The sequence below is a fragment of the Buteo buteo genome, chromosome 10, assembly GCF_964188355.1.
Source record: "Buteo buteo chromosome 10, bButBut1.hap1.1, whole genome shotgun sequence".
Lineage (NCBI taxonomy): Eukaryota > Metazoa > Chordata > Aves > Accipitriformes > Accipitridae > Buteo > Buteo buteo.
The window spans coordinates 7,400,990-7,428,256 of NC_134180.1; the positions used below are offsets into that span (position 1 = coordinate 7,400,990).

The following is a 27,267-nucleotide window of genomic DNA, read 5'->3' on the forward strand; positions in this document are numbered from 1 at the left end:
AGGGGCAGCCCCGGGGAAGGGGGGCAGTGAGGAGAGGGGGGGGGGGAGCTGTGAGAAGCGGGGGGCAGGCAGGAGAGGGGGGCTGGGGGGGGGCAGCCCGGAGAGGGGGGCAGCCCTGCTGTGGCTGGGCTGAGGTGTGAAGATGTTGTAGAGTGGGATGTTTCTGTAGCACCAGGAGTCCCGGCGTGTGACCGCCCTAAAAAGGGGGGATTGGTGGGGTGAGAAGTGCCAGTGGGCTCAGGGCTTGAGGGAGCTGTACGCTGGGAGATGTGCAGAGTGAGTGGGAGAGGCCTCAGGAAGGTCTCTTGAGAGCCCCCAGAAGTAGGTTCGGGTGCTGGTCAGGAGGGAGGATGAAGGAAACCTGCCGGATTTGTGCCCGGGAGCTGTGCGGCAACCAGCGGCGATGGATCTTCCACACGGCAGCCAAGCTGAACCTCCAGGTGCTGCTCTCCCACGTCCTGGGCAGGGAGCTGTGCCGGGATGGCAAATCCGAGTTCGCTTGCAGCAAGTGTGCCTTCATGCTGGACCGCATCTACAGGTTCGACACTGTCATCGCGCGCATCGAAGCCCTCTCCATCGAGCGCCTGCAGAAACTGCTGCTGGAGAAAGACCGCCTCAAGTTCTGCATTGCAAGTATGTACCGCAGGAACAACGAAGACTCTAGCACAGATGACAGAGCTGGGGATGGGACTGTGGACCTTTCTAACCTGCCTGATGTACGGTACGCTGCCCTCCTTCAGGAGGACTTTGCTTATTCTGGGTATGAATATTGGACGGATCAAGAAGAGCACAGCTTGGAGCCACACAGCTGCCATTCTTCAGAGGGAGCAAGTAACCGCCCGCGGCGCTGCCGTGGCTGTGCCGCGCTGCGGGTGGCCGATGCTGACTATGAAGCGATTTGCAAAGTGCCGCGAAAGGTGGCCAGAAGCATCTCCTGCGGGCTGTCCAGCCGGTGGTCGGCCAGTGTGGGCAACGAGGAGTCATCCATGTGTGATGTGGCGGAGTCTGCCAGTGCCAGAGTGCCTGTGGATGGGGAGAGCATGGAGGAAGGCACGCCCGCATCCTCTGTTGAGTCTCTGGACACGACTGTGGAGGCAAGCCCTCCACAGCAGAAGGATGAAGATGCAGATAAGGGGGTGAAAGGGAATGGGAAATGTGACGATTTCTCAGATGACCGCATGACCCCAAACTCTTCGCTGAGCGGCAACAGGCTGGAGCTGGCCCTCAATTTGATCAAGGCTTTGGACTACAAACCCCTTCAGAGCCCCCGAGGCAGCAGGCTACCTATTCCTGTGAAGTCCAGCTTGCCCCCTCCCAAGCTCAGCCGTGACTTGGCAGATGGCAGCGCTTCTGCTGGCTTAGCGTGTGCTGGTTCTGCCTTCCTGAATGCAGACAGAAAATCCTTTTCCAGAGCTCCTTTGGGTCTTCCCCTGGAGATTTCTGAACTGCAGGAGCTGTGGGATGACCTCTGTGAGGATTACATGCCGCTGCGGGTACAGGTAGAGGTCATTGTGCCGCCATTCAATTGAGCAGCGTCCCTGTGGCCCGACACTGAGCCCGCTAGGGATTCTTCTGTGCTGAGATAATACAGATAGCCACGTGTCACTGAACCCAGGACTAAGAATAGGCAGCTTGGTCCTTTTTAGGTGTGCCGCCTCTCTCCTCTGTCATGCTCCTGTCATCTGTTTCCTCCTTGTGTTCTGAGAAATTAACCTTCCCCTCCTCCATCAGCTCTCCTTGTCAATGCAGCCTGCTAGATGGGTCTAAGCTCTTTGCATGCTTTGTCATTTTTCTGCTGAGATAACACCAGTTTCACTTCAACTTTCTCTTTAAGAAGTCAGTGTGACTTTTACCTACAACCAAAGGGAGTGTTTTAAGCTTCCGGGCATGTGTTTTCCAGCAAATCTGTTTTCTTTGTGCCTGGGTAATGGTTCAGTGTCAGGAACGCCTGCCTCCAGAGCCCTGCCCCTGCGGATCAGGCGTCCAACCTGCCTAACGTGCAGATCTGCGCAGGGATCTGTGGCGCGTGCCCTGAGGAAAAGGTGTTTTCCTTGCAGGTGGATTTGCGCCAGAGGATGACTTTAGGGTTGGTATTCTAGATAATTGGTTTATTTTCTGATCCTTTGAAAAGATTCATCAATTAGTGGCAGGTGCTGCTGAGAGGTGATGAAAGCTCCTGCTTTCACGGGACTGCCTGGTGCCGTTATCTGCCTCGATGGTAGTCCTCGTGTAGCTCCAGATTGCCTCTGGTTTGCTGGCTTTAAAGAAATCTTCATTAGTATGCAGTCAAAAAGCTGAACTTGTAACTCCTTTACCTCTTTCCTTAATGAATAGAAGGCCTCAGTCAGCTTCAATTCAGGAATATCCATGTCAGCCTAATTGCATTTCCATTAGCAGCCTTAGTGTTGCCTAATGCTCTAGGTAGCCTGGGGGATTAGAAAAATGCTTGTTTATCACTATGGCAACTGTGGCTGTGCTGAATTACGCTTCCTATTCAGCCAGCACTGCTTGCTGTCCCGTCTACTTGGGCGTTTCCCAGAGCTGTGTGCTTTTCCCATAGAAGCCTGCTCAAGAAATGGTGCTAGGGAGGGATGTAGCAGAACTAATTTTCATCTGGTGCACAAAGGCATCATGCTGGCAGCCAGTGACTGCAGATGTGAAGCAGGGCGTTGATGCTGCTGCTGTAGTCTGTGTTGCTTGCTACTAATTTTCACTGCTAGGGATATATTTACAGCATAAAAATAGGCTTTCTGTTAACAGAACGTGGTGCAATCGACGTGGCGTGTTTACGGCTTGGCTTTGTGTCATGCATCACCATCCTTGTCTGGGAGCTGTGTTTGAGGGTTTTTTCCAACCTCCAGCCTCTGCCATCTGATAGTCCCTGCCAGGAATTCATGCTGCAGGATTTTTTACTGCCTGTTCCTGGCCATGGCAGCAGCAGTTGTGGTCTTTGGTGCAGGTCCTGGCAGAAGGGGGAAAGGACTTTAATCCTTTGGATGGCTTTATCGGCAAAAATGAGAAGTCAGATGCAGCTAGTAGACTAAATAGTTCTTGTATAAATGATTTTTCTTTCTCTTTGTACAAGCAACACTCTTTCTATAAGTCAGGAACTGCTGTCTAGCGATTCATACGCATAAATGCCTTCATGGTAATGTGAAAGGAATGTATAGGATATATAGGACCACAGCTCCCTTATTGCTTTTGGGAAACTGCAGTTCTTTAAATTTACTGCTGTAAGCTACAATGACCAAGAGCAATCTGGTGTCAGGGTACGTGACCTTGTAGGTACTGTCATCTTGGGTGTCTTCTTGAACCAACAATTTTTCCCCTTCATCACTGCAGCCCCAGGAAAATGCCACCAAACTAAGCCTTCATCAGACATACTCTTGCAGCTGTCTGCAGTGCTGTGCTGGCAGCAAGGGAAGCATTGCCCTGCTGACAGCTGGTCTTTTACCCACTGTTCTGGCAGATGTGAGCTTGGCAGGCTTAGATAATGCCATGATTATTATTCTTACTTTTTAAAGAAGTGTTCTGTCTAGGTTAGCATGTGCTGACATTGCTGGAGCTGTACTGAGGAGAGATTGTCAGTAAAATATTGATGTAGGAGAAACCACCAGGGAGCCGTGCTCCTGACATGGCTGCAGGGAAGCATGAGGGAGGCAGCTTGGGCTTTGGAACTTTGGACTCTGGAGGTGGCTCTGCCTTTCCCCTCCCTGCTCTTAGCTCGTTGCAGGCTTTCTGCTTATTTTTCTTTGGAATGTGCAAATTGTGAGGAAAGGTGTCATGTCCGCCCCCCCCCCCCCCCCCCCCCGTTTTCGTCAGCGTTATTTCAAAATAGCTGCTGTGTGACAGATTCCAGCCACTCTCCCTGTCTGATCTGAAGTCTTCTGGCTGGGCAAACTTGAAATTACTTGCTGTGACTGTTTAAGTTTTCACTAAAATCTTAACAAAACATCAGGGTAAAGGGAAGCATTGCTTCTATATGTGAGAGGCAATGCACAGGTCTGGGGGAGCTCCCCTGTGCTGCCTGTCTTTCCCAGAGACAGTGTTTCTGTGGCTGCTGAAGATGAGGATTCAGTCTGACAGGGCTAGTCAGAGTTGGTGGTTGTTCTCCCTGTGCTGCCTGGAGCTGGTGCTCCTGTGTGCTCTGAAGAGCTCTGCTGTGTTCTCGTAGCCTCTGCACTGCAACCCTGCACTTGCCAGGGCTCCCACTTAAAACAAGACACCAGTACAATCAATCTCGTATCACCGATAATATTCAGGAATACTCAACGAGTCCTGTGAGGGCTGGGGTGCGTGGCTGGGTTTGAATGCTGCTCTAAGGAGTTAACAACTCACTAGGCAGGAGGTAGCAAAATAGTAAGAAGGGATGACAAGGGATTAGTGTGTGCTCAGCCAGCAGGGTCTGGCAGGCCATGCATCAGAAAGCAGGCTGTTTCCATTCTCAATAAATGGGTGTATGTCATGAAAAATATCTCAGCTGTGGCACTAAATTTGGTATGGTTTGTGGAGCTGCAGGAAATCACACACGGTGTGGGTGCTGGAGCATGAAAGGAGAGCCCAGAGAATCACAAGTGGAGGGGTTCAGAGCAGGGGCTCACTACTAGATCATGGCTGGAGGGTAGCTGGTGGGAAGGGTTGAAGGTTGTGGGCTTGATTAAGACAGAGAAGCTTGGCAGAATGTGGGAAGAAGGGGGTTGGTTTGGTGCTGGTTTTGAAGCTTTCTGAAGCTGCCAGCAGGGCACATGGGAAGGAGGGGAAGTTTCAGGAATGTGGCTCGGGTGTGGGGATCAGATCCATCATCAGCCTGCAGGCAGTGGTTAGAGCCAGACAAGCTGCTGGGTTCATGGTATGGGAGTGAGGAGAGACAGGGAGCCCAACCAGAGCCTCGGGGCAGCAGGGTGCTTCTGGCATGTTGGGCAGAGAGCTGCCAGGTGCCAGCCTGCCCCCCAGGTGAAGGGAGACATGGGCAGCATGATGTTTTGGAGACAGTTAGAAAAGCACAGTGGGCCATGTTCAAGCCCATGCTGCAAGGTCTGTGAGGGCTGACAGCTGAATAGAAGTAGCCATTGTAAGACTTGAGCCATATCTCACTTTTTTTTCAGAATTTGCAGGATGAACGTCAGCAGCTGGCTCCAGGTGACCCTGCAGCAGGGGAGCATGTGTCCGATCTGTGTGCTGCAGAGCTGCAGGGCAAAATCCAGCAGTTCGAAGCTGCCAACAAGGTATTTCTTCATGAACAGCAAGTTTGGTGCCTAGTGAGTCTGATGTAATTAGTATTGGAGGATGCCTCCTAGCCTGGCCAGAGGCAGGCATCTACACCTCTGTTCCAGCAAGGGTGTGCGCCGACGCATGGTTCTCAGTGCTGTTGTCTGCCAGCTTGAGTTAAAAGCATTTACTTTTTTCTGCAGCTGGGCCGTGTAAATTTTCCATGTTAATTTTTGCAAACCATTATTTTGGAAGAACTTCCCACTTGTCTGGTGAGCCTTCTGGGAGCTGGTGAAGGAGAGATGCACAGAGCTATTTCCCTGTCTCTTGGATTTGCATGGGCTGAGCCTGTTGCAGGAGAGAAGGGCACCTGCCTTTTGAGACAGCTGCCTTCTTTTTTTCAAGCAGTAAGGGAGATCAGCGCAGAGGGGGTCCTGTTTTCATTTCAATTTAAGGGCTTTCTTAGGAAAGAAACATGCATCTGAGCTGTCTTGAGGCAGATCAAATTTAACATGTGTTGTGAGGGTTAGATGTTCTTAGTGAGGGGTAGATGTTCTTAGTTATGCTCTTGAACTCTAAGGTAAATTATACCCACTGGGAAAACAGAGGGGTTAAATGGGAAGAAACATTGGGATGGGATCTTTATTTAAATGTGGGGACAGCTGTAAGCTGTTGGAGCTGCCTGGACCACAAAGGTTGACAGGGAAAGAGAGGCCCAAGGCCCAGGAAATGGAGTTGGAAGTGTTTAAACAGGTTAGGGGGAGTGTGTCTTAGAGAAGAGAAAACATGACAGATGTGTAAACTAGAACAACAAGAGGAAATCATGTGGCAGCACCCACTCCTTAAGAAATTGAGGCTTGAGTAAGTTCCAAGGAATATGCGTATCATCTAAGACTAAGAATGCCAAGAGGCAGCATGTTTAAAATGCTAACAAGCAGTTGCTTAAATGTACATGTGCTGTGTCACGAACGTTGTGGTGAAAGCAGAAAACTGTCCTAAACTGTTTGAGATGGTAGCCTCTTTAGGGTGAAGATGTGAATGGCAAAAGTTTCTCAGGTTGTAAACCAGCCACAGAGACTAGTGAGACATTCCCCTTTGCTTTGCAGCCATGCTGTTGGCGTGCTAGCACTGGCTAGACTCTTTTGTGCTGAAGCCAGAATTTGAGGCTAAATAAGCCATTGATCTGATCAAATGTAGAATTACCTAGACCAGCAGTTGCTGCAAGAGTGCCTGGGTGGTCAAAGGAGACAGTTAGAGAAGCGGCTGGAAGATTGTTAAAGGGGCAGCTGCAATGCTCTGGAGGACCTCAGATGCAAAGGGGACAGTTTTTAGAATGTGTAGCTTCTCCATTTTGATTATTTTTTTTTCAGATCTCTTGGGAGGTTTTTGGGCTGAAGCAGCCCCTTTCCTCTTAAGGGAACAGAAACAAATGATAGAAACTGGGAAGGCTGCTGGGCAGTCTGAGCAAGACTCTCCTGGAGTATGTGGGAGGCAGTATGATATGTGAACCCAAGCCTGGAACCTCCGCCCTGTGCATGGGGGCTGCATTGGAGGGGCCAGAAGCACTGGAACAGTCCTGTGGAGGGACTTGAAGGCTTTGTGTTTACTCATCGGTCTCCACCCAGCTCAAACAGTATTTACAGACTCTAGAGGGAGCCACGTTGATCTTGATCTGGTGAACACCTGGGCTGTATGGACTTGAGTAAGGAGTGGAGGGAGTCCTAAGGGTGTTTTTGTAGAGCATTAGGCAGGATTGAAAAAACCAACATATTTCTGTCTTCAGTTGTTACAGGAAAAGCTGAATGAATTGAATTTGGAATTAAAATCTGTCCAAGAAACATCGCAGAAGCAAGTTTGTACAATCCAGAGTCTGAATGAGGCCCTGAAGAGCAAAGAGAGTAAGGTAATAGTTTTGGGTGGACAGGGTGGTGCTCACCGAAAGAGGAAAGTATGCTAGCCCTGTAGCCAGTGACTGAAAAGGAACGCTTAAGCCTTTGCTAGGCATCCTGGATCTCATTAAACTATTTCTTGCAAAGCTCTTACTTTCGTGCAATGCTGACGTGTCATAATCCATGCTGGAGGCTTGGGACGGGAGAGTTTGTGCTTGGTTTGCCAATGACTGGGCTTCCTATCCTTTGATTCATAGACACAAGAGCTGTACCATATCATTGAAGGGCAGAATGAGACAATAGCCAAGCTGCGGGACATGTTACACAGAAGCCATCTGGGGCAGTTGCAGGTATGTCCCTGGAAAGCCTCAAATACATCAGGTTTTGTTCTGCAGGGATCTTGATTTTTAAATCCCTCTTGTGAAGTGAATCTCTGAGTTTCTCTGCTTTTCACTCTTGTTAGATGTCAGAGAGCCCACTCTCATCCCAGGAGCAGCAAGTGTCACTGCTAGATCTTCAGAACACACTTTTCTGCACAAAGCTGGAGGTGCGGAAGCTGAAAAGAGCTCAGCGCCAGAAAGAGCATCAACTGGCTGAAGCCAGGAAGGCAACCCAGCTCCTAGAGACCATGGTGCATGAGGAAGAGCAGCAGAAAGAGGCAACCTGGAAACACAACCAGGTATGACAAGTACTTAGCCTGGAAGTCTCTGGGTTTACACAACTTAATAAGCACTGATGTAGTCAGTACTCCACTCTCATTCATCATTTCTGCCTATACCAGTCTGGGCATACTTGGCTAATCCCTTGTCACATGTGGCAGGGAGAATTCTCCAGCCTTCTTAGCTTCATATCTGAGGATTTAGAATCAGCAAAGACACTTGATAGTGGGTGTGTTGTCACTTATATGTCTTTGGCTGGTGCAAATGTCCCATCTCATTTTACAGTGTTATGAACTTAATGTCCAGTGCTGCACAGGTTAGCTGTGATTGACTGTAAAGCTCTGCCTGTGGCCAGAGCAAGGGGTTTAGGTGGATGGATACCCTGGAGAATGAAATGAATTCGGACTTCATCACTGTGGAAGTGTGTTTTAAGATGGGAAAGCTGTAGCATTGCAGAGCATTTTTGGCTGTTCCCACAGCCCTTGTTGCTCTTGGCTTCTTCAGATTGGCCTGCTGTTCACAGGTCTGTTGAGGACTGACTGCCAAGGCATGTGCTTTTCCCTCACAGGAGCTGCGTGCTGTAGTACAGCAGCTGCAGACAGAGCTGCAGGACAAGGCTCAGCAGCTCCAGACTGTGGAGTGGGAGAAATGCCGTGAGCTGCAGGCCCAGGAGCAGAGAGTTCAGCGTTTGAGTCAGCTTCTGGCTCGCAAGGAACAGCTTCTGCAGGTGAGATGCAGAAAGATTCAAGTTGAGCATAATTAGCCAGGGCCCTTGCTCCTCCTTTGGTATTTGGCAATGCAAAAGTCAGTCTGTAGCTTTCACACATGCCCGTTGAAGAAGGGATGGAGAGAGATGCTTCTAGGCTTCCAAGATGAGGAAGAAAGCACAGGTATCTGAGTATGTCAGCCCACAGCAATGGCAGGTGCTAGTCAACCAGCCCCAGGTGCTGGGACTCTACTGTCCTTTGATGTGGGGGGTGGAGATAGTTAGGCCTGATTCTCCTGTGTTGCTCTCTGGGGGGTTTCTGGACTGACTAGGAGTGTGTGTGTGTGACCCCTAGGAATCAAGGGAGCTTCTGCAATGCCAGCAAAGCTTGGACAAGAGCCCTGCAGCCATGAATGCCATGTTGGAGAAACTGCAGCAGCGAGTCAGTGACAGGGATGCTGCTCTGGAGGTGAGCACAATGTTGGTGATGTCTCAGTTTTCCCTGAGGCTCAACCTTTGGGTTACAATCAGTGGTGCAGCCCCAGGCTGACCCCAGGGGCAACCATGTCTTCTACATGCTCTTCATGGCTCAGCCTTCCAGAGGAGTCCTCTGAAAGGGAGAGCTGAGGTGCCCCACACAGTGTGTGGTGGGCTGCAGAGCCCTGCTACCCCATTCTGAAGGATCACCTCCTCTCACCCTAGCGAGCAGTAGATGAGAAGTTCTGTGCACTGGAGAAGAAGGAGCAAGAGCTGCAACAGCTCCATCTCTCGATAAGGGAGCGTGGAAGTGACCTGGAGAGACTGCGCAATGTCCTGTCCAGCAACGAGACTACCATTCACGTGAGTCCTTGTACCTGGGCATGTGGAGTCCAGCCTGGCTGTGGTGTGGTGCTAGACAAAGCTTCCTGTAAATGCTCTGGTCGTTGCTGGGGAGCAGCTGCAGGGTGTTGGCCTTCCTCTGGCCCTGTGTGCAGGGTACATTCCTGGGTTGCTTGTGTTTCTGGGCTGGGTGCAGATGTGAGTGTGGTGTCTGGAGAGGACAGGGGTGAGTGAATCTATGTGACTCCATTAGTAGGAGAGACTGGTGTTTCCAGTTCTGCTTAATTCAGGATAAAGTCTCTGTCCCTGGTTGAGCTGCTTCTGTTGTGGTCCCCAGAGCCTGGAGAGCCTCCTGAAAGCCAAAACTCTGGAACTAGAGCAGGTCTCAGCAACCTGCCAAAACCTCCGCTGGCTCAAGGAGGAGATTGAGGCCAAATCCTGCAGCAGGCAGAAGGAGCAGGAGGGGATCATCCAGCAGCTGCAGACCTGCCTGCATGACAGGAACAAGGAAGTGGAGGTAAGACCTTAGCTTGGCTTCCTGAGCCTTCAGCCAGTTTGTCTGCAGAGAGGGTGGTCCCGAACCAGAGCCTCCTGGCTGCCTGCCTCTGAGGAGGGCACTCGAACCTGTGCCCAGTGCTTTGGAAGCTAGCTGCTTTTGGTACCTGTAAACACCTGTGCTTGCTGAGATGCTGCTCTCTCAGCTACACCCAGGCTGAAGGGCTGTTCGTCCTTGAATAGCTTGCAGTTTGATGGTAGCAATGTCTCCATCTCTCCCTTCCTCCCCCTTGTTCAGGAGCTTACAGCAACTCTGCTGTGCAAGCTGGGCCCAGGACAGAGTGAGGTAGCAGAGGAGCTGTGCTTGCGTCTCCAGCACAAGGAGAAAATGCTGCAGGATCTCCTCAGTGACAGGAACCGTCAGACCATAGAGCATGATGCTGAAATCCGGGAGCTGCTGCAGGCTGTGAGCACCAAGGAGCAGCAGAGCAGAGTGAGTTGTGTGCAGTGCTGCAGTGGGCAGGCTGGGGTGGATGGCTCTGCCTTGCATTAAGCAGATAGAAGCTGCTCTCTGGCTGCTGTTGGCGTAGTGTGGTGGAGCTGTTGAGTGTCGAAGAACCACAGGAGATGCCATGAGCTGTTTCTAGGTTGGTCTCATCCCATCACATTGGAGCAGTTACAAAGCAGCAGCTCTGGCAGCAGTGTTCACGTGTTAGATCCCTGTCATCAAGTGGACTGGGCAGGGTTTGTCTGTGTGGTAGGAAGGGAGGTGCAGATTCTCCTAGGTATCTATGCTCCTGGGCTTGGGGCAGCAGAAGGGCTGTGGGAGGGTTGCTGCCTCACATGGGTGTTAGCAGACCAGAAAGAAAGATGGGTGTTTTCTTTTGTAGCACAGAAGCCTGAGGAAGCTCTGCTCATTGCCTCTTAACTTACACGTTAGTCAAACTAGTGCGTGGTCCTGGGCATGTAAATGCCCCTTAAAGAGCTACAGTTCCTACTCTGCCTACTCTTGCACACTGGGTGCAGTTCAGTGTTACCCAAGATACTTTGCATTGAGTTTCCTTTCATAAAAAGGGGGCTAAAAGGCCAGGTACTATCTCCTCCTTGTTGTCTGTCATCTGTCTTTCTCCCCTCCTGAATGGGGTAAGAGAAACTGAGGAGCTTGTTCCTCTCTAGGTAGAGAGGCCAAGCCTTGCTGCAGTTGTCTGGCAAGTAGAGATGGGAGGGCTGCAGTGGAGTCACTGTGAGTGGCCAGGAGCAGTAGCTCCCAGGCTGGTTTGCAGAGTGCTTCTAGTCTCAAGTGACAGATGAATACTGAGATGGTTTCCCTTAGTCTCTAAGGAAGGTGAGGGACAGGGACCCCTGGTCACAGACCTGCTTTCCCCTATTTTTCCCGCTCAATCAGGCAGCTGCTGAGAAGATGGCACATGCTTTGGCTGAAAGGAGCTGCGAATTACAAATCCTACGCCAGCATGTGTTGGGGAAGGAGCCTGTCGGGACCCAGTCAGCTGGTACCAGGCTGTTGAAGCAGGACAAACAGCCCATACAAGTAAGAATCATGCACTGTGTTTCACTGCCTGTGGCCTCAGTGCTCCAGATGGAACTGATTGCCGCAGAAGGAAATGGGAGAGAGTGGAGCACCACAGAGAATGATAGAAATGAAAGTGGGATTAGGGAAGAGACTTCCTATAGGAGGAAGAGAAGAAACTGAGGAACAGAAATGCTGCCTGGATGTTCTGATCTTGATTCCACCAGCCTTTGTCACTCAGTGTCTCCTTTCGTTTTGATCAGGCAGTATTTGAGTCCTTGGGGCACGTGAGAGTATGAAAGAAATCTGCCCTCTGACCTTCCAGCATTGACCCAGTCCTTCCTTGGGCTGGGCTGCCTCGCTGTATTGTAATCCCCTCCCTGACATTGTCACATTCTGGAGGGGACAAGGGAGCTAATTTTAGGTCCCACTAATTCTTGGCAGAGCCTGCTGGCTGTTTGCTGTCTCTTCCACAATTGGAGTTGGTATTTTTAAAGCAGCTTTGCTAAAAACCCCTTTGAGGCTGAACACAACTCCAAGGCTACATATGCCAAGCTCCTACTTGAGCAGCTGTTAATGGTTTGTTGGTGAGCTGACATGTTGAATGTTTTTAAGCAGCTGTAAACAGGTTGCTCGTTTCTATTCCCAGGATCAAAGTGAACTCTAGAGACTTCCAGAGACATGTATATGGGCCAAGCTCTGTGTTTTCCTTCCTGCATGGTCCCTCTGGGCCGCATCTTTGGATGAAGATGTAGGTCTTTGCAGAGTCTCAATTGAAAGATGGGTTTGCTGCAGTTGAGTAAAACCTGTTTAATCCTTACTATGAAGACGCTCACTGCCAGCAACCTCCCAGTCCCAAATAAAACAAGGCCAGTGCCCTGTTGCTCACACATACAGCTTCTAGACTGGGTGCAATTCACTTGTCCCTGCTGCCTGGTTAGATCCCCTTCATTGGTTTCTCACATATCAGAGGCATCAACAAAGCAGCCAGCAGCTTTGCTGCCGTCCTGGAGCTCTGGGGAAGCTGCAAGTGCTAGGTTCCTCATAAAGGTGCAAACCTGGAGGCTTTTATGTTTTCAGGAAATACTGCAAAGAGCTTGTGGAGCTACAGCCATTGCCAGACCCCCACAGGGGGACAGCAGCTGCAGGACAGAGGGAGGTGAGTGTGGTGACGGGTTCCTTCAGGGTCCCCAAACATGACCAGGGCTTTTTGCTGTGGGAGAAACATGATTACATGAAACTGTGAGAGAGTAAAGAGCTTTAAGCAAAATTGAATATTTTGAAATAAAGCTGTGCCTCCCCTTTGGGTGATGGTTCAGGGATGTCTGAGGATAGGAGTATGGGGAAAAAAGAAAGGCTGGTGTCAGGTTTGAGGTGAGGTGCTTCTACGCAAGAGCTGACCCTGTCCAGTGAAGGGTTTATGACTACGATCCAGGCTGGGCTGAGACAAGTGCAACTGGTTTGGGTTTTGCCTTGTGGCCAGGACACCTGAACTTTGCCAGGGGTGGGACAGCAGGCCTGGGATGTTGCTGTTGCTTTGTGCTGCTGTTTAAGGATCAAGCAGAGAAGAAGAGTGTTTTCTAAAGAGGCAGTGTGATGAGAAGTGCAAGCATTGTGGACCTGTCTTGCCAAAGAGGGATTCTGTCTGATTCTGGGGTCAGAACTGACACACGGTATCCCTGCATTAACCAAGCTGTCTTTGCAGTTATGACGTCAGCAGCAGAACTGGAGAAGGATCTTGTTAATGCCAAAGAGGAGCTGGAGCTAATGGCAAAGAAGGAAAGGGAAAGCAGGGTGAGCTTGTGATGGAACCTGTGCTGATCTCCCTTGCTTACAGGAGACCGTTGGGCTGCCCCTCACTGAAGGTTTTGGACCCCCTGTATTGTGAGGGTACTCCCAGTGAGAGAAACGGGGCAGCAGCTTGCAGTGGGGTGTTGGCTTTCTGAAGTATCTCACGGACTTCTTTTCCTTCACTAGCGGGAGCTCACTGCTCTCCAGTCTGTTGTGGCCGCACAGGAGGAAGAGCTGCAAGTGCAGGCCTCGGATATAGAGTCCTTGACCAGGACTATCCAGATCAAAGAGGACCTCATCAAGGTGAGATAACACACTGTGCTGGGTCAGTTCTGCGGGGGAAGGCTGCAGAGGAGTCTCTTCCCCCCCACCCCCATCCTCAGAGTAATGTGGCTGGCTGTCCGTGGATGGTATTGCTACTGGTTTGCCTACAGCCCTCTGTGTTACTTTGGCCAGAAGGCAAAGGCCTCAGACCCTCAGAGTGATGTTATCTGGCTTTTTGCTCCATGTGTACCAAACACCCTTCTTTGAGAGTCCTTTGAACAGAGTGTATTGTGTACCTGCTCAGTTCTTGCTCCAGGCTGTTGTCTGTGCCTAATACACTCTGGGTGCTTTGGCATTTCTTTCTTAGGAGACCTGGGTCTTCCCAAACACTGGAAACTTTTGGCAGTTGCATTCCAGAGAGGATTATGAAGGTCCAGCTGTCCTTGTTACTGATCCCTTCTTCATTGAGCTCTGCTGCTGTTGGTTTTCAGGATCTGCAGATGCAGCTGGTGGATCCCGAAGAAATTCCAGCCGTGGAAAGGCTGACGCAAGAAGTGCTGGTGCTTCGGGAGAAAGTGGCCGTAGCAGAGTCACGAGGACAGGAGGCTACTGGAAACAGAAGGCAGCAGGTAGTGTGCCATGTGGGGCAAGCTTGCATGTGTTTATATTTCTGCTGGGGCTCCGTTATGAGGCTTTGTTTTCAGCCTTTGGATATGCCGAGATGTGCTTGTTCTTGGAACCTGGCTCTGTATGATAGGGGGAATACAGAGGAAAGGATTGGTTCCGTTCAGCACTTGTCTCAAGGGAGAGTCTTTTGAGAGTCCAGGGGTGACACTGATCAACCTCATCACTTGGACACAAGCAAGAGAGGAAGGGGAAGGCCCTGTTTCTTTGAAGCAGCCAGATGCCTCCTTTGATTTCTGTCTCTTTTTTTAAGTGTTGTGTCTTGTCTCTTCTCTCCAACCAGTTGTTGCTGATGCTGGAAGGGCTGGTGGCTGAAAGGAATCGGTTAAATGAGGCTCTCCAGGCAGAGAGGCAGCTCTACGGCAGCCTGGTAAAGTTTCACACGCACCCGGACAGGTAAGCAAGGCTGCCTTGGCTCTGTGCTGCCCTGCTCCGCTGCTAGGGCAAGCGTGGGTGGTCCAGTGGGGCAATTCCTGAAGCAGCGATTGTTCTGTAAGTTTGAGAGGCCTCAGTGGAAAGGAGAGAGTCTGGGCAAAGAATCGGACAAATGCGGCTTTGGGAGTCCAAGTTTTAGGCTGCCTTCGTCCCTTGAAGAGGCTGCAGTGGCCAGCTTTAAAAGCTATGTCAACTGCCCCCATTGCCACCTCTCGTTCAGGCCCTGGGATTTCCATCTCTGTTCCCTGGCTTATCCCTTCCCAGCTTAGTTTCCCACCCACACTTGGCCACCTTTCAGAGGCTGCTGTCAAATTCCCAAACAGCTGTTGGGTTGATAAGGATCCGTCTAGGTGCTTATCCAGGCAGTTATCCTGCAACGCAGTATGGCCTGCATTCTCTGTCCTCTGCACTAATCCCCTGCCCTTCATGGGGCTGCAGCCTCTGGGATATTTGAGCTACCTGATAGCAAGAGAGTGCATAAGTGGAGTTCTTGGGTAAGTACTGAAGAACAGCTGTGACTAGAAGTCCCCTACCATGGGCTGGAGCCTTTTGGGGGGATGGCTGTGCTCTGGGAAGGTTTAGAGGTGAGGCGCAAGAGGTGGCCGAGCTGCCTGGGGAGTACCCAGGTCCTGCGCCTGGAATAAGTGGCAGTCCTGGATGGAGGGGCCAATTCAGTGTGTGCTTGCTGCAGCCTGTCTAACCCTCTTCCCTTTTGTGCGGTGTGTCCGCTTAGCGCTGCGAGAGACCACACTCTGCAGGTGGAGCTGGAGGGGGTCCAGGAGCTCCGGGGACAGCTGGAAGAAGCTCTTGGAAGAAGCTTGGAGTGTTTGAGCAGGCTGGAGACACAGGGCGCCATAGGAGGTGGGGAACAGGAGCGTGTGAGAGTCCTACCCCAGCATGCCTTCTGAGCACTGGCGCTCGCCCGCCTGCCACGGAAACGGTTCACTAACCAAGCGAGCCTGTCACACTGACTCTGGGAGGGTTGCTTTGGTACTTAGTAATGGTACGATAGAACTGGTGCAGGGCTTTTTTGTTTTATTTTTGAGCTGCTTTGGAAACGGCAATCAGTGCAATCCACCTGTGTCTCGTGTATGTTCCTGTCTGACCCACCCTGGTGGCCACTGATGTATTTGCACATTCAAATCATTCCATTTTAGTTGATTTCCCTTTATCCCCTTATCCTCCCACCCCCATGGGCCAAATAAAGATTCCCTTTCTCTGAAGGAAACACCAAATGTTCTCTGTCATCTCCCAAGTGCATGAGTGTGAGTTTTTGTATTCCCTCACCCTTTTTCTTACCCAGTGACATCCCCCTCTTGGGTTGATGGTGGCTGGCCCAAAAGGAGAAGGTGTATATAGAAAACTGGATTCCAGAGCCAGAGAATTTGAGAAGGGCCGCAAGACCTGGTGGCACTTGCCTGGGGCTCTTACAGGAGTCTTGAGTGTAGAACCAATGATTCATTTTATGCTTAAAGCAAATCCTACTCCAGTATTGATGGCTTTACTGACTTTTTTTTTTCCTAATTGTAAGTTGTCTCAGCCTAGCCTGCAAGTGCCTTCAAGGGAGAGCTTCCTACTGTTTTTTTGATAGATGGTTTGGGGTGACTGAGACCTGTCCCTGCTCCCAGGGTCTGGGCTGGGTCTGCTCCCTCATTTGTATGCACACATCTCACAGGCTCCACATGCCCCTTGGGTAATGGGCAGGGCCCTATTTCTGCTTTGCTGGGGGCAGTCCCACTTGGCACCACTGCATACCTTTTCTAGGGCATCTTTTACCTCCTCTGGGAGCATTGAGGCTGGCGTGAGAGCTGAAAAACAATAGCAGCAGCTTTCCGATGACCAGCACTTCTCATGCGCAGTGGGCTATGGATCAGCTGTCTCATACTCAATCACTTCCCAAGGTGGCAGGAGCAAATTTTGTACCTCTGAGCATCTGTTTCTGCTTGCTGGGGAAGCTGAACTAGGAGCAAGTGGAGCGGAAGAGCTCTGTCTTGCTGGGCTGCGCCACGTGGACCTGAGACTGCTCTGCTGCACATCTTGTGACTGCTTCACATGGCACCACCTAGCCCAGGCCTTGCACCCGTGCTGAGGTCTTCTCTTCCCTGCCTCAGGTGGGGATAGGAGGCAGCACAGCTCTCCCTTCGCATGCAGCAGGTCAGCACTGCTCCTCTGGGTCTGCACCTAGCTGCGTGCCGAGTTCAGCAGTTCTCATGTGGCCTGAAGGGATGCAGCTGGTGGCTGCTGGGCCGCTCTGGTACTGGGTTAGCTTTTCCTTTCTTGTATTTCATCTCATTCCCTTCCTCTCACTTCTCTGTGTAGCACCATCTTCTCTTTGTCCTTCTGCCTCTCACTTTGTAGGAGCCTTTGTCTCCCTGTCCTTATCTTTCCACCTTCCCTCCTCCATCCTGGCTCTGATGCCCAGCTGCCTCCCTGGTCCCTTGGGTACCATGGAGCCCAGGACCCAGCACAGCCTCATTGGCATGGCGTGATGGAAGTCTTGGCTGGTGCTCCGACAGCTCCCATCTCTTCTTGTGTGTGTGTTTGCTGCAGATCTGTCCCTGGCTAGCATCACTGCTGTAAAGTGCCCCATAGGGTGAGGTGTCCCAACTTTTCTGCTCTGTTCTTTAGGGCCTCCTTTCATCCCTGGTATCCTTGGCTGTGCACTCCTCTGTCCCGTGGGAGGACCAGGCTGAGATCCCATGCCTGAGAGCACCCTCTGTCAAACTGTGCAGTGCTTTGTGCTGTCTTGTAGCTCTTTCTGGATGTCTCTCCTTTTCTCAGTTTCCCTGGGGACCTTGCTTCCTTTCCCTTGTTCCCAGCAGCGTGAAGACTTCCAGCGCAGCCAGTGCAACTGGGTGTCCTGTTCCTGTGGACCATGTGCAATTTTCAAGCCATGCAACTAATTCTTTTTGCCTTCAGGCTAGATGTGAAAGAGGAGTCTGTGAAAAATAGTGCTGGGGTTGCATCTCTTGTCTCCTTTGCCAGTAATACACAGAGAGCTGAGCAGCCCTGTCCCTTCAAATTTGTACCCTGGTGTGCTCCTGCTGTGATGGATGGTTCAACCACTTGGTGAGCAGCAGCCTGGGCACAGTCTGCCCTATGTGCACACTTCTCTGCTCCTCCAGCACCAACTTCATCCTCTTCCTGTTTTTGTATTTTTCCTTGAGATATGTGCTCCTTTTTTCTGCCCCAGTCTTGGAGCGCTGGGAGCTGTGGGTGATGGTGAGAAGTGGGGTGCTGTGTCCTGGCACAAGAGGTGATTCTCCCATGTCCCCAGAAGAGGTGTGCTGGCTGTGAGTCACCCTGCCCTGGCCTCTCAGCCATGGTCACCCAGCTTGAGACCCATGTGCACATGGCCCTCAGCTCCCCAGCAAAGCCTGCAGCTGAGGGTCTACGTCCCCTTACCCTTCGGGGCCCTGCAGGGATTGAGCTGTAGCCCTAGACAGTTTGTCACCTGTCAGATTGTGTCCCTAGGGGCTGTGCTTTGGCTATGCTGAATACCACCCATGGAAGCTGCTTTTTCACTGGGGTGCTGCTGCCACTTCCAGCTGCCTCTTAAGTGTTTTGCTCCCGGAACAGCGCTTCTCCATGATGGCTGTCCTTGCTGCCTGGGGCATGGCTGCTTCAGCAAAAAGGCTCCATCATGCAGGGTAACATCTCCCCAGGCTCAGCAGTGAGGTGGGCCTGACTTTTGCAACCTCCTGGCTGTTGCTTATCATGAGTGGGTCTCCTGAGTGTGTCACCATCTATGTGCACATTGTGCTGTGCAACCGCCTGCCCTGCTGCAAGGTATGCTCCCGGCTGGTCCTTGGCTCTCCCTCCCAGGAGCCATATGCTTCCCTGCTGGCTTCTCCTTCACCACCGATGTTTGGCCTCTCTCCTGCCAGGATTTCTCTGTGTTCTCATACTCCGTGTGCAGCCTTGCCTGGGAGCTCCAGACCTGATGGTGATGCGTTTGGCCACAGGCAAAGCAGCTGCATCTCCTGTGGGGTACAGGCAGCTGCGAAACCTGGCCCTGCGCAGCCCCAGGGGATGGTCTTGGGCCCTGTCTAAGCTCCCCTTTCCGTGGGCAGAAGAGGGATTTGGGGGTACACCTATTTCCCAGCCTAGGCAGTCTGAGCCTAAGCAGAGCAGGCAGGGCCCTGCAGCTGGGTGGGAGGAAAGCTGCCCAGACGAGGGGTGCAAGCCCTCGCCCGGGGTTCTGCACCAAGGAGCCAGGACCAGAGCTGCGTGCAAGCAGAAAAACGTGCTCCCAGCTCAGCTCTGTGGGGCAGGGTGGGCCCAAGCCCCCCACGTGCCGTGGTATGGGATGCAAGTGTCCCTTTAGCTCTGCTGCAGCTCTGCAAGGCCAGCGCAGGGCTTGCAAAGAGCCCAGTGCCATGCGTGACAGCAGGGCTTCGGCGATGCGGGCAGGGTGGCTGTTAGTGTCCTCCATGAGCTGCCCTTGCCCAGGTAGGTGATCCTGCCAGATTGGGGCAGTGCTGGCAGGGGTCCCTGACTGAGCACGTGCTGCTGCTGCTGGCTGTGGCTTGTGAAGTGGCTGCAGGGTGGGTGGCACCTATGCATGTGCGCTGGGGCAGAAAGCGCGAGGTGATGTGAAGGCAGAGATGTGGATGGGGCAGGCGCCGTTGCTGGGGCTGCAGACAGCTGGGGCTGTCCTGTCCCTGGGTGCAGGGCCAGCACAGGGTGCTGGGTTGGAGCTCCAGCATGCAGAGAGAGGGTGGTAGGGCACAGGGACAGCGGGGAGACCTCAGTCCTGCTGGGAGTTCCCCACTACCAGGTACGTATAAGAGTAGGCACCTTCCCCAGGGCTGCCCACAGTGGCCACGGGCATTACCAGGAAGGAGAGGACAGAGGCAGTGCTGCCATTGCCACTGCTTTGAGCGCCTTGTTGTGCTGTGCTGTCCCCTAGGTCAGGCCACAGGCACAGATGCTGATGATGCCAGCACCAACTTCACCGACAGCATCAAGGAGGAGGCAGCCCATGGTGTGGCAACCCAGCACGTGAGTCAGGGCAGCGTGGTACTGGCAATAGGAGCGGCAGAATTGGGCACTGCGCCACTGCCAGACCGTGTCCTGGTGCCTTCAGAAATGTCCCCTGTCACCCTCTGTCTTTGTCCCTCTAGAGCAGCCCCCGGGCCCCTAAGGAAAGCGGGGGCACTGAAAGGACCCCGATGGAGAGCACGGTACCTGCTGTGCCGAAGCGGGAGCTGCGGGCAGAAGAGGAGCTGCGGGAGCTGAAGGCGCAGCTGGAGGAAGCCGGCTTCTCCTCTGTCTCCCACATCAGGCAAGAGCCCTGGGATGCTGGAGCCAGCGAGTGGCAGTGGCTTGAGGGGATACCCTGCATCCCAGCTGCTGCCTGCCCTTCACAGTGCCTTGTGCCCCCAGGAAGGCGATGCTGAGCCTGTGCCTGGAGAATGCGGAGCTGAAGGAGCGGATGGGTGAAGCCACATCGCTGCTGGAGAGTGGGGAGCAGGAGGAGGCTGGGCTGGGCAGCCCCCTGGCACCTGAGCCCCGCAGGCTGCAGCGGAAGAGCCGCAACACCCTCGGGGACCGCCCGGCCAGCGGCAGTGGGGATGGCCAGGGGGTCCTGGCAGAGAGGGGAGCTGTGCCCACCAAACGCCCGGCGCTGGAAGCGCGATCCCAGGATGACATGCCCAAGAGACCCTGCCCTGGTACCCCGGGCGGAGGAGATAGGAGCCACGTAAGTGCCCTAGGCACAGGGGACCGGGATGGGGATGCAGGTAGAGATGGGGATGGAAATGGGGAGCTCACAGCCCATATTCCTTCTGGCAGGTGGAGGGCACAGCCCCCGGCAGTGGCTGGCCGGGGCTGGGTGCAGAGCTGCGCTCCCAGGTGGCACAGGGCCAAAGGCAGTGCCAGGAGCTGCAGGACAAGCTTGCCGCCTCGGAGGCCACGGTGCGGGCACAAGCCGAGCAGCTGGAGAAGTACCACGTCCTGCTCCGTGAGTTGAAACCCCAGGCGGGATGGGGGGAGTCTGCGCCAAGCCTGGCGTGCCCTGTGCACTGTGCTGTACGTGGGGCAGGGGTGGTGAATCCTGCCTGGAGGGGGACCCTGAGCTGATGGGGCTGCCCAGCAGGTGAACCCCACACCCAGCAGCTCAGCAAGCAAGTGCAGGTGGACTTCCAGGACCTGGGCTATGAGACGTGCGGGCGAAGTGAGACTGAGGCTGACCGAGACGAGACCACCAGCCCCGGTAAGGAGAGCTAGGGCTCCAGGGATTCCTGTGCTTTGCCCACCTGGTATGGTGAAGTGACATCATGCCCTGTCCCCTCTGCAGAGTGTGAGGAGCCAGATGTATTCAGCGAGCCCAGCCTCGGCGAGGAGCCAGGGTCGCCGTGCCGGCCGGGGATGCCCAAGGCGGGCAAGGCTGCCCAGAAAGCCATGGCTCCGGCCGATGTGGGGGCCCTGCACCAGCACATCCAGGACCTCAAAGCACAACTGCTCAATGCCAACAAGGTGATCCAGAGCCTGCAGCGCCGTGCCCGCTCCATCTCCGTCACCAGTGGCTACACCTCGGGCACCGAGCGGCCCCCACCGGGTCCCACGGCCCTGACCTCCCCAGCCCACAGCCTCACCGACGAGGATGAGGGCTGGCAGTCGGACAGCCACGGCACCCTCTGCCCGCCAGCCCTGCAGGCACACCGCGACCTGCAGCGCCTGGTGCACCGTGTCACCCTCCTCGAGGCACAGCTGCCCACAACCAAACCTGGAGGCGTTTTGCCCAAGGAGCTGCAATCTGCCACTTGGCCAGGGTATGGCTGTGGACGTTGGAGCCAGACAGGGGTCTACAGAGGTCTCCAGGGGTTGCCCAAGGGTGGTGGCTTCTTTCTGCATGCTTTTATTGTAGCTGGGCTCCTGGGACGTTTGCACAGTGGGGCAGAGCCCCAGCAGTGGACAGTGCTCAGACTCCACTCGTGGTACACTGTCCCTGTTGTGCTCTCTGGGGGGTCCGGCAGCCCTGTGGACCCCCCGCTTGCTGATCCCTCCTAGGAAGTACGACTCGCTGATCCAAGCGCAGGCTCGGGAGCTCTCCCACCTGCGGCAGACGCTGCGGGAGGGCCGCGGGGTGAGCCGCAGCCTGGCCCAGCACCTGCGCGATGCTCTGCGGTCCTTTGAGGACCTCCTCCGCGGCACCGACATCGACTACTACATGGGCCAGGGATTCCGGGAGCAGCTGGCCCAGGGCAGGCAGCTGGCCGAGAGGCTCAGTGACAAGTTGGGCACCAGTAAGTACCTTTGGCAGGGGTACTGCGACTGGACATCGTGGGGCATGGTGGGCTAAGAAGGGATGCTTTGATGGGCTGGGGCCATTCGGACATCTTGTGTCATGTGGGCTACGCTCTTCGAGCTGGGCTGTCCTGTCCTGCTCTGCTATGCCTCTGTTTGAGAACAGGCAGCCTGGGGCATGGAGACACTGATTGGCTCCTCTTTGGCTTGGTTTTTCAGGAGATCGACAAGATGGGGAAGATAAAACCAGCCATGAACTCCTGGCACTGAGGTACCTGTTCCCTGGGAGGGCTTGGGGGACCTGCTCTGTGTGGGCACCCCAAGGGCTATCACTGTTCTTGGGGTGGGGCTCTGGGGTGCCCTTGGGTTCTCTGCTCCAGGTGGACGTCCTGGGGCTGCCCGTGCTCTGGGGATGGGGAGCCTCGGGTTTGGGGGTGCCCTGGGGCAGCCTTTCAGCACGGGTGGGATGCAGCATGTGGGGTGTCATGCTGGAGCAGGGAAGGGCTGTAGGATGGGGCTCATCCTGCCCTGCCAGCCCTGGTGACGAGCCACCTCCGCAGGCTCAGCCGGGAACTCCAGGAGAAGGAGAAGGTGATTGAGAGCTTGGAGGCAAAGCTGCAGGAGCGCTGTGAGTCCCCAGGCAGCAGCCACCTGCCCTCCGAGTCATCCCGCTCTGCCACCAGCTCCTCCTTTGTGTCCGAGGGGCTGGAGCCCTGCTCCGATGGGGATGCAGCCAGCGAGTGCAGCCAGTGCCGCGAGGAGCCCGCCCGACTCGCAGGTACCGCGGGGTGCCTGGGGGCCACAACCGTGGGCTGGGGACGTGCAGCCCCTCTGTAGTGTGTGTGTCCCTGCAGCAGTAGGTGCCCATCAGGCCTGGGCAGGGGCTGCCTGTGTGGCATCATGCCCCAGTGCCAGCCTCGGGGGGCTGAGCACACAGCACCTGGGGCCACAGGGGACCCTCTCAGGGAGCCCTGCCATGGTACCACAGCCCTGCAAGGCTGGGACCTGACTGGCCTCACGTGGGCTATCCCAGCCCGCAGCATCTCTGGACACAGGGACTCAGCTGCTCGGGGCATGCCAGGGTCCCCAGTGCCCCTGGGGAGGAGGGGTCCCTGCCAGGCTAAGCCAGAGCCACACTAACATCTCTCTCCATCTCTCTCCCGTCTCTAGGCCTTCACTTTGACTCCTTGTCCAAACCTGTTAGTGCCCCCCTGCCTGCACTGGCCCCCGGGCTGCCCCCTTTCCTGCCTGCCGGGCCCCCCCCTCCTGCAGCTCCCCAAGCTCCCCCACTCCTGGGCTGTTGTGGGACCCCCGTCTGCTCCCTGGCTGAGGCGCAGCAGGAACTGCAGGTGCTCCGGAGGCAGCTGGGAGAAAGTGAGCACTTGCCTCCAGCATGGGTTTGGTCCTGCGTGCCCTGCGTGCCGTGCCGTGCCGTGCTGTGCCGTGCCGTGCCGTGCTGTGCCGCATGGCCCCCCACCCTCTCTGATCTGCCTGTCCTGCCCTGCCCTTCTCCTGCTTCCTGGGGCTACTGCTTCGAGGTTGGGTCCCATCACTTTGGCTGGGGGACAACAGGGACATGTGGCTTTCATGTAGGGAGGACCTGGTGGGTGGGATGGACACAGCCTGAGTCAGCGCTAGCTCTTAGTGTGGGCACTTGCACATCCTAGGGCCTCTGAGAAAGGGCTGGTTTGGTTAGTTGTTGTGTAGGAGTGGGGCTGAGCCCCTCCAACTTGTGTCACATAATCAGCAAGCCCTGGGAGAGCCTCTGCTCCAGGGGGAATGGGTTTGACTGGGGCAGAAGGTCAGTGATGGGGGATCACCATGGGGGGACATTGGGCTGCACTGCTGGGCAGAGCGAGAAGGGGGCAAAAAGTACGTGGCGAGAATGTGTTACCCCCATTCTTCCTCCCTGCTCATTGCCCTCCTCCTCCTCACTGCTTTGCTCTGTGCGTGCAGGTGTGACGCTGCCCATGGCATCAGCAAAGCCCACAGCCCCACTGGGCCCCTTCGGAGAGGGCAGCAAAGCCCCAGCGTCGCTCTGCCGACACGGCGCGCTGCAGAGCCTGGCTGAGGTCCCCAGGGCCAGCGAGACCCGTGCCCTCTGGGACGTACCCCCTCCCAGCCGGCCACTCTACGGGGCCTTGCCGTCAGGGTACCCCTCTGGCCAGAAGCTGACAGGTAAGGTCCATGCTGCAGAGCACGGGGGCATCCTGGCTGGGTGTGCGGGAACAGGGAGGAGACCTAGCACCAGAATGGCTGTGGGATATGGCTCTGGTACGGCACGGGATAGTGGGGATGGCATGAGGCAGGTGGTACAGCCATCCCTGCCCTGAGCCGTCTCCTTGGCGGTGGCAGGGGCAGACCTGCTGGAGGAACACTTGGTGGAGATCCGCAGCCTGCGCCAGCGCCTCGAGGAGTCCATCTGCACCAACGACCGGCTCCGGGAGCAGCTCGAACGCCGCCTGGCCTCCACCAGCAAGGCCAGTGGTACGGTGCTGCACTGGGGCCGGGGCTGCTGCGGGAGCCATTGCATGGGGAGGGCACTCGCCCCATGCACGGCGGGATGTTGGGGAGAGAGACTCAGCACCAGTCCCCCTTTGCAGGATTGCCCAGCGATGTCTATGCCCAGACACCAGAGCCAGGGCTGCAGCTGAGTGGGGAGAACCAGGCTCTGCGCGAGGACAACCGGACCCTGCGGCTCCAGCGTGACCACCTCTCCCAAGGTAGGGCTGGGCCACCAGCATCCCCAGTCTGAGTCCCAGAAGGCACTGGCTGAGTGGGGTGGCGGTGACACCTCCACGCTCTCTGTCCCCAGAGCTGGCGCGGGTGCAGGAGGCGCTCCTGGCTGCCTGCTCCAGAGCACGGGAGGCTGAAGCAGAGCTGGGCCAGAGGCGTGGGGAGCAGCGGAGGCTGGCAGAGGAGCTTGCTGAGCACCAAGACAGTGTCCGGCAGCTCCGGGATGAGCGGCGCTCTCTGCAGGAGGACAACAACAGGTAAGGTCTGGGGCATTGTGGCCTTGGGGCTAGTAGGGGTGGGCGGTATGGCTGGCACCAGACCCATACGTCACCCTTCTGCAGGCTGCAACACACAGTGACGCTCCTGCAGCAGCAGTGTGAGGAGCACCGCCTGCTCCTGCAGACCCTGCGCACGGAGCTGCACGTCTACGAGAGCCTCCCTGGCCCCTCTGCTGAGAGCCGTACAGGTGCAGGACCCATGCCCAGACCCTGCCACTAGCCCCAGCCCCCCTGCCCAGCTCCTGCTCTTGGGGTGCCTGGCCCCTCTGCAACCCTTGGGCGGTCCCAAACACCTCTCCTGTTGTGGTGGCAGAGAGGGAGGGCAGGACCCCAGCAGCCCCAGGCGCAGAGCCACAGCCATTTGCAGGGGCTCAGACACTTCTTGTTCCAGGCTGCTTCCCATCTCCTCCAGTGCGGGATGTTGGCACAAGTTCAGCAGCTCCTCTCTTCTCCCCACTACCCTCTGACACGTCGGTGGCCCGGCAGATGGACGGTGGGTACCAGAGCCTGCACAGACATGCGCCTCAGGAGTTGCTGAGACCTGAAAAACTCGGGGCAGCACCCTTTCTGAACAAGGATGGAGAGCCCAGGGCAGAGCCAAGTCCCCAGGATGGGATGGGGAGGGCCGCAGGGGAAGCAGGCAGTGGTCCTCACCTAGCCCTGCTTATTCCACAGAGCCGCGTGGGGCAGACCCACTGGTCAGGAAGAGTGAGGGACCGACGGGGGCTCACGTCGTTGGCCGCCTGGACACCTACCAGGCCCTGGAGCAGCACGTCCTGGAGGGGAAGGCACTGGCCCGCGAGCTGATGTGTCTCACGCGCCCGGCACTTGGGCTGCCCAACTGCCCGCTCCCAGGAAAGGAGGTAAAGCGTGGGCAGGATGGGGCTGGCAGCTGCTGGGGGCCAGACCCCCTGCGGACCACGCATAAAGCAGCTCCTGAGCCCAGTATCAGCCCCGAGGCTTGCAGGGCTAGCAAGCGGCCGGTAGCCTTCTGCCCGGGGGCTGATGCCGGCACTGCCCTGCTGTGTCCGGCTGGACACGGCGAGTCCCTGGGTGCAGCGGGATGCAGCTGCCCCGGCAGCACCCGCTCCCGCACACTTCTCCCGCAGGCCCTGGGGTGGACGGGCGCAGGGCACCTCTGGGGCAGCGCCAGCACCCTGCACCGTGTCCTGGAGGAGTGCGCGTCTCTCCTTACCGCCTTCTGGAGCGCCGTGCTGCCTGTCGGTCCTGCTCAGCACCAGGGCAAGGTAAGCACGGGGCTGGGGGCTAGCGGGGCAGTGGGCCTTGGATGCTCGCTGCTCATCGGGCTTGTCTCATCCCAGGAGCAGGTGCTACAGGGTGAGATCGCAGCGCTGCGGGCCCAGCTCTCCGAGAGGGAGGATGCTCTGCAGAGCACAGCCGAGCGGCTGCGCAGCACGACCCAGCTCAAGGACAGCATGGAGCAGTTCATCGTGAGCCAGCGTACGTGGCCTGGGTGGTGTCCTGCTGCGGGGTGGCATGGCCAAGCCGGCCTGGTCCCCCTGTTCCTGGGGTGGCTCCACGGCGCAGGGACCTCACCAAGCCCATCTCTCTCTCCCCTTCACAGTGACCAGGACCCACACCGTGCTGCGCAAAGCCAGGACGAACCTGGAGGTGAGGTTGTCCTGGCAGCCAGTGCGGGATAGGGGTGGGTGCCCCTGCCCTGGTGATGGGCACAAATGGCAGACACCCCATCCTCTGGCAGAGTGGTGGCTGACGGGGAGGTGCTGAGGGGCCAACTGGGTGCAGCGTGTGTGTATGGGAGACAGGGACCCGTTTTCCTTGGCTGTCCCCAGAGCACAGCAGCACCCTGATGCTGGCCCACCATGGCAGCGCTCCCCCCTCACCACCACGCCTGCTCTCTCGCCAGGTGAAGGCCCAGCAGGCCCTGCCCGTCGCCTGAGCCCCAGGCAGGACAGGGAGCGATGCCCCCGGCCGCGGAACAGCCCCGCTGGCTGCCGAGCTGTGCCACGCCGGAGGGCTGCAGTGGACCCCGTCCTTGCTACTGCCGAGGGCTGGGGTGGACAGGCATCTGGGGGGCCCAGTGCCGCACAGTTAGTGGGTTTGTGCTTCCGTGGTGGTCGTGTGCCCTCTGCCCACCTTTGCTTGGCATCGCAGCAGCAGCTGCTGGCTTGGGCTTTGCCTGCTCCATGCTTCAGCGCTTGCTCCCCTTCCACCTGCGGTGCTTAGTGTGGGGTCTCTCAGCCCTCCGCACTGGGCACCTCCTGCCCCAGGACTTGGTGCCATTTGTAAGCCTGCTGCGTACCCGTCCCTGCTCGTGGGTGTATGTATATGTATATAGATAGAGGTATCAGAGCTGCGTTTCAGGGGCTCCCCGGGCATGTCGGGGCCCTGGTGTGGGAGGAAGATGTAAGAAATGCCATGTTCTGTTCAGTGGCTGGAAAGTCCCCAATAAAGGTTTCCTTTGGGTTTTGGTGTTTCTAGCATGCCCGTCTCTGTAGCAGTGCACCCTCCCTCCACAAGCTACCCACAGCACAGGTGGCAA

The 27,267-nt window shown here is 55.8% G+C and overlaps 1 protein-coding gene across 5 annotated transcripts in view; it reads left to right on the forward strand.

Moving 5' to 3' along the window:
• The window catches only part of PDE4DIP (phosphodiesterase 4D interacting protein), a 34,956-nt gene extending 7,761 nt beyond the window's left edge, over positions 1-27,195 (forward strand). The window contains exons 1-39 of one of the 5 annotated variants that reach the window (XM_075038409.1): positions 111-440; positions 539-633; positions 741-1,499; positions 5,106-5,225; positions 6,992-7,111; positions 7,355-7,447; positions 7,561-7,776; positions 8,325-8,483; positions 8,818-8,931; positions 9,165-9,302; positions 9,619-9,798; positions 10,075-10,269; positions 11,182-11,325; positions 12,385-12,463; positions 13,010-13,098; positions 13,282-13,398; positions 13,851-13,988; positions 14,327-14,439; positions 15,212-15,339; positions 19,391-19,482; positions 19,605-19,765; positions 19,867-20,182; positions 20,275-20,443; positions 20,579-20,695; positions 20,780-21,254; positions 21,493-21,728; positions 21,949-22,000; positions 22,290-22,507; positions 22,900-23,103; positions 23,686-23,907; positions 24,085-24,216; positions 24,333-24,452; positions 24,545-24,722; positions 24,807-24,931; positions 25,135-25,236; positions 25,419-25,990; positions 26,066-26,204; positions 26,329-26,375; positions 26,632-27,195. In XM_075038409.1, coding sequence (XP_074894510.1) covers positions 404-440; positions 539-633; positions 741-1,499; positions 5,106-5,225; positions 6,992-7,111; positions 7,355-7,447; positions 7,561-7,776; positions 8,325-8,483; positions 8,818-8,931; positions 9,165-9,302; positions 9,619-9,798; positions 10,075-10,269; positions 11,182-11,325; positions 12,385-12,463; positions 13,010-13,098; positions 13,282-13,398; positions 13,851-13,988; positions 14,327-14,439; positions 15,212-15,339; positions 19,391-19,482; positions 19,605-19,765; positions 19,867-20,182; positions 20,275-20,443; positions 20,579-20,695; positions 20,780-21,254; positions 21,493-21,728; positions 21,949-22,000; positions 22,290-22,507; positions 22,900-23,103; positions 23,686-23,907; positions 24,085-24,216; positions 24,333-24,452; positions 24,545-24,722; positions 24,807-24,931; positions 25,135-25,236; positions 25,419-25,990; positions 26,066-26,204; positions 26,329-26,375; positions 26,632-26,664 — 6,744 coding nt within the window. In that variant the 5' untranslated portion in view covers positions 111-403 and the 3' untranslated portion in view covers positions 26,665-27,195. Of the gene's footprint in view, positions 1-109; positions 1,500-5,105; positions 5,226-6,991; positions 7,112-7,354; positions 7,448-7,560; positions 7,777-8,324; positions 8,484-8,817; positions 8,932-9,164; positions 9,303-9,618; positions 9,799-10,074; positions 10,270-11,181; positions 11,326-12,384; positions 12,464-13,009; positions 13,099-13,281; positions 13,399-13,850; positions 13,989-14,326; positions 14,440-15,211; positions 15,340-19,390; positions 19,483-19,604; positions 19,766-19,866; positions 20,183-20,274; positions 20,444-20,578; positions 20,696-20,779; positions 21,255-21,492; positions 21,729-21,948; positions 22,001-22,289; positions 22,508-22,899; positions 23,104-23,685; positions 23,908-24,084; positions 24,217-24,332; positions 24,453-24,544; positions 24,723-24,806; positions 24,932-25,134; positions 25,237-25,418; positions 25,991-26,065; positions 26,205-26,328; positions 26,376-26,631 lie in introns of those variants that run through there. The other 4 variants (XM_075038408.1, XM_075038410.1, XM_075038407.1 and 1 more) reach the window with 4 other exon arrangements.
• Positions 27,196-27,267: the final 72 nt, after the last annotated feature.